The 13,652-nt window shown below is 37.5% G+C and overlaps 1 protein-coding gene across 1 annotated transcript in view; it reads right to left on the reverse strand.

Moving 5' to 3' along the window:
* The window catches only part of LOC127846088 (tRNA-dihydrouridine(20) synthase [NAD(P)+]-like), a 52,247-nt gene that overhangs the window by 34,124 nt on the left and 4,471 nt on the right, over positions 1 to 13,652 (reverse strand). The window contains exons 2-4 of the mRNA XM_052377266.1: positions 9,026 to 9,153; positions 8,340 to 8,385; positions 5,903 to 5,994 (exon numbers count right to left, since the gene is read on the reverse strand). Coding sequence (XP_052233226.1) covers positions 5,903 to 5,994; positions 8,340 to 8,385; positions 9,026 to 9,130 — 243 coding nt within the window. The 5' untranslated portion in view covers positions 9,131 to 9,153. The remainder of the gene's footprint in view (positions 1 to 5,902; positions 5,995 to 8,339; positions 8,386 to 9,025; positions 9,154 to 13,652) is intronic.

Here is a 13,652-nt window from a genome sequence, read left to right on the forward strand (position 1 = left end):
CCTGGGGAAATGCCTGCATATGGAATGGCATCATAACAAGCTTGTGAGCTTATCATATGGAATGGCATCATAACAAGCTCATGAGCTTATCATATGGAATGGCATCATAACAAGCTCATGAGCTTATCATATGGAATGGCATCATAACAAGCTCATGAGCTTATCATATGGAATGGCATCATAACAAGCTCATTAGCTAATCATATGGAATGGCATCATAACAAGCTCATTAGCTTACCATATGGATTGGCATCATAACAAGCTCATTAGCTAATCATATGGAATGGCATCATAACAAGCTCTTCAGCTAATCATATGGAATGGCATCATTACAAGCTCATTAGCTTATCATATGGAATGGCATCATAACAAGCTCATTAGCTAATCATATGGAATGGCATCATAACAAGCTCATGAGCTTACCATATGGAATGGCATTATAACAAGCTCATTAGCTTATCAAATGGAATGGCATCATAACAAGCTCATTAGCTTATCATATGGAATGGCATCATAACAAGCTCATTAGCTAATCATATGGAATGGCATCATAACAAGCTCATTATCTTATCATATGGAATGGCATCATAACAAGCTCATGAGCTTATCATATGGAATGGCATCATAACAAGCTCTGTAGCTAATCATATGGAATGGCATCATAACAAGCTCATGAGCTTATTATATGGAATGGCATCATAACAAGCTCATGAGCTTATCATATGGAATGGCATCATAACAAGCTTGTGAGCTTATCATATGGAATGGCATCATAACAAGCTCATGAGCTTATCATATGGAATGGCATCATAACAAGCTTGTGAGCTTATCATATGGAATGGCATCATAACAAGCTCATGAGCTTATCATATGGAATGGCATCATAACAAGCTCATGAGCTTATCATATGGAATGGCATCATAACAAGCTCATGAGCTTATCATATGGAATGGCATCATAACAAGCTCATGAGCTTATCATATGGAATGGCATCATAACAAGCTCATGAGCTTATCATATGGAATGGCATCATAACAAGCTTGTGAGCTTATCATATGGAATGGCATCATAACAAGCTTGTGAGCTTTTCATATGGAATGGCATCATAACAAGCTCATTAGCTTATCATATGGAATGACATCATAACAAGCTCATTAGCTTATCATATGGAATGGCATCATAACAACCTCATTCGCTTATCATATGAATAGCATCGTAGCAAGCTCATTAGCTTATCATATGGAATGGCATCATAACAAGCTCATGAGCTTATCATATGGAATGGCATCATAACAAGCTCATGAGCTTATCATATGGAATGGCATCATAACAAGCTCATTAGCTTATCATATGGAATGGCATCATAACAAGCTCATTAGCTTCTCATATGGAATGGCATCATAACAAGCTTGTGAGCTTCTCATATGGAATGGCATCATAACAAGCTCATGAGCTTATCATATGGAATGGCATCATAACAAGCTCATTAGCTTATCATATGGAATGGCATCATAACAAGCTCATTAGCTTCTCATATGGAATGGCATCATAACAAGCTCATGAGCTTATCATGTGGAATGGCATCATAACAAGCTTGTGAGCTTCTCATATGAAATGGCATCATAGCAAGCTCATGAGCTTATCATATGGAATGGCATCATAACAAGCTCATTAGCTTATCATATGGAATGGCATCATAACAAGCTCATTAGCTAATCATGTAGAATGGCATCATAACAAGCTCATTAGCTTATCATATGGAATGGCATCATAACAAGCTCATGAGCTTATCATATGGAATGGCATCATTACAAGCTCATTAGCTTATCATATGGAATGGCATCATAGCAAGCTCATGAGCTTATCATATGGAATGGCATCATAACAAGCTCATGAGCTTATTATATGGAATGGCATCATAACAAGCTCATTAGCTTATCATATGGAATGGCATCATAACAAGCTCATGAGCTTATCATATGGAATGGCATCATAACAAGCTCATGAGCTTATCATATGGAATGGCATCATAACAAGCTCATGAGCTTATCATATGGAATGGCATCATAACAAGCTCATGAGCTTATCATATGGAATGGCATCATAACAAGCTCATGAGCTTATCATATGGAATGGCATCATAACAAGCTTGTGAGCTTATCATATGGAATGGCATCATAACAAGCTCATTAGCTTATCATATAGAATGGCATCATAACAAGCTCATGAGCTTATCATATGGAATGGCATCATAACAAGCTCATTAGCTTATCATATGGAATGGCATCATAACAAGCTTGTGAGCTTTTCATATGGAATGGCATCATAACAAGCTCATTAGCTTATCATATGGAATGGCATCATAACAAGCTCATTAGCTTATCATATGGAATGGCATCATAACAAGCTCATTCGCTTATCATATGAATAGCATCGTAGCAAGCTCATTAGCTTATCATATGGAATGGCATCATAACAAGCTCATGAGCTTATCATATGGAATGGCATCATAACAAGCTCATGAGCTTATCATATGGAATGGCATCATAACAAGCTCATTAGCTTATCATATGGAATGGCATCATAACAAGCTCATTAGCTTCTCATATGGAATGGCATCATAACAAGCTTGTGAGCTTCTCATATGGAATGGCATCATAACAAGCTCATGAGCTTATCATATGGAATGGCATCATAACAAGCTCATTAGCTTATCATATGGAATGGCATCATTACAAGCTCATTAGCTTCTCATATGGAATGGCATCATAACAAGCTCATGAGCTTATCATGTGGAATGGCATCATAACAAGCTTGTGAGCTTCTCATATGAAATGGCATCATAGCAAGCTCATGAGCTTATCATATGGAATGGCATCATAACAAGCTCATTAGCTTATCATATGGAATGGCATCATAACAAGCTCATTAGCTAATCATGTAGAATGGCATCATAACAAGCTCATTAGCTTATCATATGGAATGGCATCATAGCAAGCTCATGAGCTTATCATATGGAATGGCATCATTACAAGCTCATTAGCTTATCATATGGAATGGCATCATAGCAAGCTCGTGAGCTTATCATATGGAATGGCATCATAACAAGCTCATGAGCTTATCATATGGAATGGCATCATAACAAGCTCATTAGCTTATCATATGGAATGGCATCATAACAAGCTCATGAGCTTATCATATGGAATGGCATCATAACAAGCTCATGAGCTTATCATATGGAATGGCATCATAACAAGCTCATGAGCTTATCATATGGAATGGCATCAAAACAAGCCAAAGATCCAATCAAAAGAGCAACACTTGCTACAGATTGCACCTAAAAGCAAGGGAAACAACTCATTGTATTACACATCATGTATAGAATTATGCTACCTTATATCAACTTGGGCTATTCTGATACTTAAAGAGATAGTAAAAACAGGGCTCAACATTAACGGTTGTCGGATTGCCCCTGGCAAGTAAAAGTTTGGTTCGGGCAAGTTATTTTATAATCTTGTTGTCCACACCGGCAAGTGTAAAAACGAACAAAGAAAAATGTGCGTTCCTGTGGTTAAATGGTACAAATAATCACGAACGATTTGCCTAATGCACGAATTTACCTCGGCGATTGTTGTTTGGGGAAGTCCGAACTAACTACGCATGCTGCGCATGCATTTCCAAACTTATTTTTAGAAACGCCGTAAATGGCTTGGGATTCCAAACATCGGCTTTCAAATGCTATTATGTTTATCTTTTTCATTACTATTCAGTTACGAATAACATCGTTAGTGTTTTCAGTGACGTAGAAAACTACTAACATTATTTAACTATATAAAAACAAGGGACAAAATTGTCACAAAACCAGGTTTTCATTGTGAAAAAAAATCTGATAAAGGGAGAAAACTCAAACTGAACTTTTGAAATGAACAAACAAAATTAACCCCCTTTGTAAGTTTGTTTTTTTTTTAAATTTATTTTTAGTCGTGGCGACCTTGACATTGGAGATATTGACGTGATTCTTTCGTGCGACACACCGTCCCATGATGGTGAACAAATGTGCCAAATGATTTTAAAATCTCACAATGAATGACATAGTTATGGCCAGGACAAGCTCATTTATGGCCATTTTTGACGTTTGAACTCAAAGTGTGACCTTGACCTTGGAGATATCAATGTAATTATTTCGCGCAACACACCGTCCCATGATGGTGAACAAATGTGCCAAATGATTTTAAAATCTCACAATGAATGACATAGTTATGGCCAGGACAAGCTCATTTATGGCCATTTTTGACCTTTGAACTCAAAGTGTGACCTTGACCTTGGAGATATCGACGTAATTATTTCACGCGACACACCGTCCAATGATGGTGAACAAATGTGGCAAATGATTTTAAAATCTGACAATGAACGACATAGTTATGGCCCGGACAAGCTTGTTCCGCCTGCCCGCCAGCCAGCCCGCCAGCCCGCCCGCATTCGCCAATCTAATAACCAGTTTTTTCCTTCGGAAAACCTGGTTAACAACAACAAATAGCTTGGTATATATATATTTCATATTATTCGACATACATTTTCAACAATCTTTTGCTTTATGTCAATTGACATTTTTGTTACGGTTCACGTGTTGTTTACAGTATTGTTAGCAGACGAGAAATGTCTAGTTTATTTAGCTTCAGCTTTATAAGTAACTGTAAGTCTTCAAAGTGCAATAAAAAATGTATAGACAAATCATCCGAAATGGCCAAAAAGTACGAATTGAAGCGAAAACGCAACTTTTTACCACAATGGAAAAGTGAGTTTGAATGGTTGAGGACCTGTGTTTGCTGACGAAGACGTGGAGGAGAGACTAATGATTTCATTAATAATCAAACATTGGCACAAATTTACATTAAGACTTTAATTAGACTTTAATTGCTGTAATCATTTTGTTAAATGTGCAAAAATAAAAAAAGGTTTTATGGTGTATCATTTTGATCTTTATTTAAAAATATATGAGGTTTACAGTTAATGTGATATTTCATGTTTGGGCAAGTGGCTTTACGTTCAGGGCAAGTAGATTTTCTAAGTACTTGCCCGGCAGGGCAAGTTGGTTTTTAGGTTAATGTTGAGCCCTGAAAAAGGCCCTTCACTTTAAATTCTTATGTGGCAAATCATACTTGTGCCAGATTTTAAGTATAAGTCTGTTAAAAGTGCCAGTACAAAGTTTTTGTATAAGTTTTGGTTATGAGCTGAAATACGGAAATAAATGCTGTAGTTTTTTTGCCTGACAAATGCTTTAAAACTGAGAATCAAAGTGATTTCAATATTACATTTACTAAGGCTATTGCTTGATTGGAAATTAAATAAATGTTGAGACTAAAATAATCGTTGTTTTGGAGGGGAAATCTTAAATTGGAAATGTGTAGCTCACATTTGGGAAAAAGATATACATTTTTCCATTGAGGATACATGAAGATTCTTCTTCAGGCCTCAAATTTGACCGAACAAGAGTTGTGTTTGTGTAAAACAATGCCCCCTACTTCACTTTGAAGCCGCACTGCAGCTGTTTTAGAAACAAGGTTATATTTTTAATGTAAAGGTCACAGTGACCTTACCCTTTGACCTAGTGACCTCAAACTATGTTTGATAGTAGATCTCAATGAGATGCATGAACATGTGAAGTTTAAAGACCCAAGAGTTTTCATTTTATGAGCAAGGTTAAAGTTTTGGGACATACACACACATACAATGACAGACAGACAGGCCAAAAACAATATACCCCCAATCATTCGCTCTGGGGGCATAAAAAAGCATTGTACTAAAAAAATTAAGTTAAAAATTGTCACAGAGAAAGTTTTCAAGCTTATTACAAGATCCAAAACAAAAGTAAGAAGAATGAAAAGAGGCCTAATGTACTCACCATTTGGAAGACCAGCAGCGGTTTCTCCCTAGAGTTAGTCCTGAACACCAGGGTTGAGTCAGAGGAAACGTAGTCAATGGTACCCAGAACCTCTGAAAACAATCAACCTAGAATTAGTCCTGAACACCAGGGTCGAGTCAGAGGAAACATAGTCAATGGTACCCAGAACCTCTGAAACAATCAACCTAGAGTTAGTCCTGAACACCAGGGTCGAGTCAAAGGAAACATCGTCAATGGTGCCCAGAACCTCTGAAACAATCAACCTAGAGTTAGTCCGGAACATCAGGGTTGAGTCAGAGGAAACATAGTCAATGGTACCCAGAACCTCTGAAACAATCAACCTAGAGTTAGTCCTGAACACCAGGGTAGAGTCAGAGGAAACATAGTTAATGGTACCCAGAGCCTCTGAAACAATCAACCGAGAGTTAGTCCTGAACACCAGGGTTGAGTCAGAGGAAACATAGTCAATGGTACCCAGAACCTCTGAAACAATCAACCTAGAGTTAGTCCTGAACACCAGGGTAGATTCAGAGAAAACATAGTCAATGGTACCTAGAACCTCTGAAACAATCAACCTAGAGTAAGTCCTGAACACCAGGGTCGAGTCAAAGGAAACAGTCAATGGTACCTAGAACCTCTGAAACAATCAACCTAGAGTTAGTCCTGAACACCAGGGTCGAGTCAAAGGAAACATAGTCAATGGTACCTTCAACCTCTGAAACAATCAACCTAGAGTAAGTCCTGAACACCAGGGTAGAGTCAGAGGAAACATAGTCAATGGTACCTAGAACCTCTGAAACAATCAACCTAGAGTGAGTCATGAACACCAGGGTTGAGTCAGAGGAAACATAGTCAATAGTACCTAGAACCTCTGAAACAATCAACCTAGAGTTAGTTCTGAACACCAGGATTGAGTCAAAGGAAACATCGTCAATGGTACCTTCAACCTCTGAAACAATCAACCTAGAGTAAGTCCTGAACACCACGGTAGAGTCAGAGGAAACATAGTCAATGGTACCTAGAACCTCTGAAACAATCAACCTAGAGTGAGTCATGAACACCAGGGTTGAGTCAGAGGAAACATAGTCAATAGTACCTAGAACCTCTGAAACAATCAACCTAGAGTTAGTCCTGAACACCAGGGTCGAGTCAAAGGAAACATCGTCAATGGTACCTACATCCTCTGAAACAATCAACCTAGAGTAAGTCCTGAACACCAGGGTTGAGTCAGCGGAAACATAGTCAATTGTACCTAAAACCTCTGAAAACAATCAACCTAGAGTTAGTCCTGAACACCTGGGTTGAGTCATAGGAAACATAGTCAATGGTGCCTAGAACCTCTGAAACAATCAACATAGATTTAGTCCTAAACACCAGGGTTGAGTTAGAGGAAACATAGCAAATGGTACCTAGAACCTCTGAAAACAATCAACCTAGAGTTAGTCCTGAACACCTCGGTTGAGTCAAAGGAAACGTGGTGGTGGTGGTGGTGGTGGTGGTGGTGGTGGTGGTGGTGGTGGTGGTGGCGGCGGCGGCGGCGGCGGCGGCGGCGGCGGCGGCGGCGGCGGCGGCGGCGGCGGTGGCGGTGGTGGTGGTGGTGGTGGTGGTGGTGGTGGTGGTGGTGGTGGTGGTGGTGGTGGTGGTGGTAACGCTAACATAGCATTACAATAACAATACTTAAGAATGATCAAATGGGAAAAGGTAACCTAGCACTGGCAGTAAATATGGGGCTCATTTACAGGTCATATTTGGACTCTCTGCTGTAAAATGAGATTTTAAATGAATTTAAGGGAGGCAAATGCTGTAACAAAAAGAACATGCATAAACAGTAGTTGTTTCCCTTGTTTGAACCATGCTAAATCCTTAAAATGCCTATTTCCTGTAACTGTGACCTTCACCTGTGACCTTGACCTTTGACCTAGTGACCTCAAAATCAATAGGGGTCATCTGCGAGTCATGATCAATGAACCTATTAAGTTTCATGATCCTAGGCCCAAGCGTTCTTGAGTTATCATCCCGAAACCACCCCTGGTGGACGGACCGACCGACAGACAGACAGACCAACATGAGCAAAGCAATATACCCCCTCTTCTTCGAAGGGGGGCATAAAAAGTATATATTTTCCTCAAATAACGGCACAAAAATTCCAAATTTAAGATGAAAAGTAAATTGTTTTTAAATAAACTTAGTTTTATGCCCAATCATTATAAGTTAAACCTCAGTAATTATAATATTGAAAACACTTCATTAATTGTGAAGTATTTGTAAGCAAAAGACAAAAACACCCATTCCCAAATGCTATTAATGTGGTGTGATTTTTCATAATATAGAGAACCCGGGCCCTGTAACTAAAATGGTGAAAAAAAAACACTGTAGTGTCTTTTACACCTATGCCTAACACAACCCCAGAATTATTCCATCCACTTTTAAAACTTACTGTTTTCTATCCTTTCAGTGTTCAGTATTTTTCTGTCAATGATCTCCTGAAAGTAATAATGAATTTGACCAAAATATCAAATTATGGCATTTAAAACTTTACATAAGACTCTCAGTTTGTTTAAATAAATTAATATATAGTATTGCAGGGTAGGATTGTGATCAGAAGCCTATTTCCTATCAAATTATTTAAAATCATTAAACAAAATCCTTTATTTTCAGGATCAGCTTTAATTTAAAAGACAAATGAGCCGAGTATAAACCCTTGCCAGATTGCTTTGAGTAATATGAAAATCCTAAAGTGTCAAATGAGTTGCATAATGCGAAAATGGGTCTTACATCACATTATGCCAGCGTCTACATGTATGTGCAGTCTGGTTAGGGGCTACCCTGTCTGATAATGGGATCACACATCCTTGCAGGATTTAAGCAGACAGGGTAGCTCCGAACCAGACTGGGAAAATGTGTTGAATGGTCTGGAGCTACGATGGCCAAATATGGCTTAAGACCAATTTTTTTACAAAACAGCTAAAATGATCATGACAACCCTGTCATAGAGTGACAAATGAGCACAGCTGACCAGTTTAACAGAAAGACTTAAAATGACTCTGATGGATACAAATAATGTAAATTTCCAGGTCAGATAGTGTGCACCATGATTTGATTTACAAAGAAAACTTTGCTCACCTCTGTATAAACGATATCTGCTCCATACTTGAGTGCCAACAGTCTGGTTGGAAGTGTGCCAATCCTAACCATTGGCGCCAAGATTACTTTATTCCTGTAGTCCATTTTACTCCATACATGCGTCAGTACTGCAATTATACATTTAGTAATTATACTTTCCAAATGCATACCTTTTATTTTGACCCTTTACTTATATTACAATTATCTGACCAAGTTAATCACAAACCACTAGCAAAATTTCTAGACATATATTAGTCTTTTTTGTTTCCAAAGAGTATTGGTTTTTGTTTATTAAAGTGCTTTAAACAATACCAATTATGTTATAAATAATGATGAATCAACTTTGATAAAACAAGAGATTGCCAAGCAGTGTTTTCCATTAATATTTGAGTAGCCAGTTATATTTTTAAAGAAGCCAGCGACTACCTGTACATGTAAGTACTAAACTGGCAGTTTTTTGCACTGTTTGGAATTGATATTTTTGGGAAAAGTAGTCGGTGCCAAGATAGTTAGTAACCAGTGAAATCGCCGGCTGCTGGTGCTTCTGGAGAACACTGTTGCCAAGCAATATTGTCCCCTACCGGTGAAACTCCACCCTTGTCAGTAATTATTTTTAATTATTTGTTGCCATAGCAACCACAATTTTTGACGTAGGAACAAAATGAATTGACGTGCATAATCTCCATATTGCCATCTGTCCATATTTTAAGTTTCATGAAAAAATATGAAGAACTTTTAAAGTTATCGCAGGATCCAGAAATGTGTGACTTGGCCCCCTCAATTTGTTGACAAATGAGTTGCAAACTACCGGTATTCAAATTTTGAACAAATGAGAAGCGAACTTTTAAATATTAAGGGGACAATAAACATATAACATAACAAGAGCTTTATGAAAGACGTTGTGGTTAATAAACCATTTCTAGTGGGAAAAGATATGATTGGCAGTAAAAAATACAATTGATCCAGTAACTGGAAACAGAAGCATTTTTTAAGCCTTAGATATGACTCTTTCATATTATACATTTGTATAAAATCACTAAGAAACTATTGATCAAATATTTAAGTTTTTAATGTTCTCTACAATGTTTTATTCAGTAATCAATAAACACATCGTTTACATGCTGAGGTTTTTTTTTCCATCTTTGTGCAGCTGCCTTGGCCCCCTCAATTTGTTAACAAATGAGTTGCAAACTACCGGTATTCAAATTTTGAACAAATGAGAAGCAAACTTTTAAATATTTTGAAAATTTGAGCTCAAAACTTCTAAAAATTGTGAAAATTTGAGTCACTCTCTTCTAAAATTTGTGAAAAACAGCCATTTTCCAAGAGGAAAAAATATCAAATGAATGTTATGTATATAAAGACTAATTTTCTAGTGCTTTTTCATTTGCACAAAATTAACGCAAAAAACATTAACACAGTTTTAGTATGTAATAATGTGCATTTGAAAATATTAACAGGGATTAATGTTGTAAATTTATTATGATAAAACAGATACACTGCAACTCCGTTATATCATGGTTCGTGAGATACACTTATCTGGATATATCCAGTTTGCGATCTAACTTGTCAAGTCATTCATGCATATATATGTATGGATTAGCATACTTTGGCAATTTGACCTTGAAGGATGACCTTGACCTTTCACCACTCAATATGTGCAGCTCCATGAGATACACATGCGTGCCAAATATCAAGTTGCTATCTTCAATATAGCAAAAGTTATTGCAAAACTTTAACCAAGGTTAAAGTTTTGGGACACACACAATGAATGAATGACAGACAGACAGGCCAAAAACAATATACCCCGATCTTTCGATAGTTTTGGGACACACACAATGAATGAATGACAGACAGACAGGCCAAAAACAATATACCCCCGATCTTTTGATCCGGGGGCATAAAAAAAGATTTTGTTTTTTAACAAACTGCATTAGAATGTATTAATAAAAACCAAACAGACAGTCACACACAGGCATCGGCGACCGCATCATCAAATGACAAGTCGATGCAAATTGAAGATGAACATGAGTCTGTGCAAAATCATGAAACAGACTTATTTTATTCACACTAACTCGATACAGTCATGTTCTTATCTAACAGTTCGTATTGTTAAAAAACATATTCACTGACTAGTTAAGAGATGAGAGAAGAAAATGTGTCTTTTCAATAATTATTTGAGCACTGATAATGGTAACTTGCCATAAATAAAGGACCATGTATGTGTGAAATAATAGGAGAGGTATACTGCTGGAACAACAGAAGTTTCACCTCTTTAGTATACAGTCCAACCCCTCTTAAGCAGCCAGTCAAGGGAAACAGCCAAATTGGCTGCTTAAGCGGGGTGGCCTCTTAAGAGGGGGTTGGGTCATAGGGAGTCTGGAGTTGATGAGTGCATGGCCAACTGTTCAATTTTTGTATAAACAAAATGGTAAATATGTGTACATGTACTAAACAATGTATAGACTTAAAATAATTTTATTTCTTCCGTTCTAAAATCAGCTATAAGACAACATTTTCATTCAAAAAAATATTCTATTCATCTTTCTAATCATCATCAATATCATCATCATCAGAATCAAGTCAATGAAAAAGAATCATTCTCATGATTCATTGTTTACACAATGCGCGTTGTATGGCCCCAATGCACTTAAGATGGGAACAGTTGTGAATCAGTTATGCGTGAATAACTCCCGTATCACTATAAATCGATAATTTAATTGGTTTATTGCAGTTTTATGGCTTTGAATACCTACCGCACAATAAAATCATTGCCAGTTACTTAAGAGACTGATAATAGCAACCGGGTGTAATCCTCCTGGTAATCGTGCTTTTCATGCATAATATTATAAAAGCATTTTTTCGCCGCATAAAGGGTTTTATCAAAATTAATATTGAAATCATTGTAAATATAAAACAAATATAAATGTTTTGTTTTATTCCCAAATGAGAATGTTAATTTGTAATCCGAAACACACTCCCGATTGCTTAATGTTAACGAGACGTTTACAAATTCTAGCATCGTGTATTTACTTTGTCCCGACAAAAGCGCGCGAAAATTATGCACCAATGTACAATGTCACGCCATACCCGTGGTTCGAAAGCATGCGTGTATTGATTTTTGGATAAAAACTTTGTAGCACAGATAACATCTAGACCAGTTTATTTCGGTTAAAAGTTTTGTTGTTCTGTTTAACTTTAATTAGCCGATAATTGTCATAAATGTGTACTTGAAATAGTATGAGATACAAATAATATATTATAAATTAAGAATCTCCTTACCAGTAATAATAGGTGATATTCGCACGTGCGGAAACAAAAAGATCAAACGGTCGCATATTGCTTTTAACCCGATAACCCGATAATCCGCCGCTAATTAATTGCAATTTGCAAACTAGCTGTCAAAATGTTTATCAAACATCACGCTTCAGTACTACAGAGCCTAAACCGCAGACTGGAAGTACGTATCGATTTTTTCGCCGTTGCGTCTGTGTAATTTTGCCAATGTACATGACTGACTTACTTGCGCGTGACCACTCATATGGGGGGGAATTTAACATTTGGGATGCAAAATTGCTGGCCGCTGGCCGGAGAAACGGGGTTACCGCTTAAGAGGGGTGCATTATATAGTGTTTATCGACGGTCGCGGCACAGATCGGCCGCCTACACAAGGTGACCGGCGATGATGGGTGACCGGAAGTAGGGGTTGGACTGTATTGACATTCACTTTATAATACATCATTACAGTATAATCTAATACGAGTGTCAAATATACTAAATTATAAACAAGAGGGCCTGAAAGGCCCAAAGTCGCTCACCTGAGATAACAAGATATTATTGGGACAAATCTTCTGACCAAGTTTCACGAAGATCGGAAAATAAATGTGGCCTCTAGAGTGTTAACAAGGTTTTACTATAGCCATATAATGAAAAATGCCCAGGCCCCTGGCAGCCATGTTTTTCAACCAACCAGCATCATTTTTTAACACATCCAAGATATTATCGGGATGAATCTTCTGACCAAGTTTCATGAAGATCGGACAGTAAATGTGGCCTCTAGAGTGTAAACAAGATTCTACTATAGCCATATAAGGAAAAATGCCCCGCCCCTTGGAAGCCATTTTTTTCAAGCAAACATAATTATTTTCGAACTCATCCAAGATATCATTGAGACCAATATTCTGACCAAATTTCTGAAGATTGGACAATAAATGTGGCTAGAGTGTTTCTAGAGTGTTAACAAGGTTTTACAATAGCCATATAAGGAAAAATGCCCCGCCCCTGGTGGCCATGTTTTTAAAGCAACCAAAACCATTTTCGAAATCATCCAAGATATCATTGGGCTAAATCTTCTGACCAAGTTTCATGATGATCGGAAAATAAATGTGACCTCTAGGGTGTTAACAAGATTTGACTATAGCCATATAAGGAAAAATGCCCCGCCCCTTGGCGGCCATGTTATTCAAGCAAACGTCACCATTTTCGAACTCATCCAAGATATCATTAAGACAAATCTTCTGAGCATATTTCATCAAGATTGGACAATAAATGTGGCCTCTAGAGTGTTAACAAGGTTTTACTATAGCCATATCTGGAATAATGCCCCACCCCTTGCATGGCAGCCATG

The sequence above is a fragment of the Dreissena polymorpha genome, chromosome 9 (genome assembly GCF_020536995.1).
Source record: "Dreissena polymorpha isolate Duluth1 chromosome 9, UMN_Dpol_1.0, whole genome shotgun sequence".
Taxonomy (NCBI): domain Eukaryota; kingdom Metazoa; phylum Mollusca; class Bivalvia; order Myida; family Dreissenidae; genus Dreissena; species Dreissena polymorpha.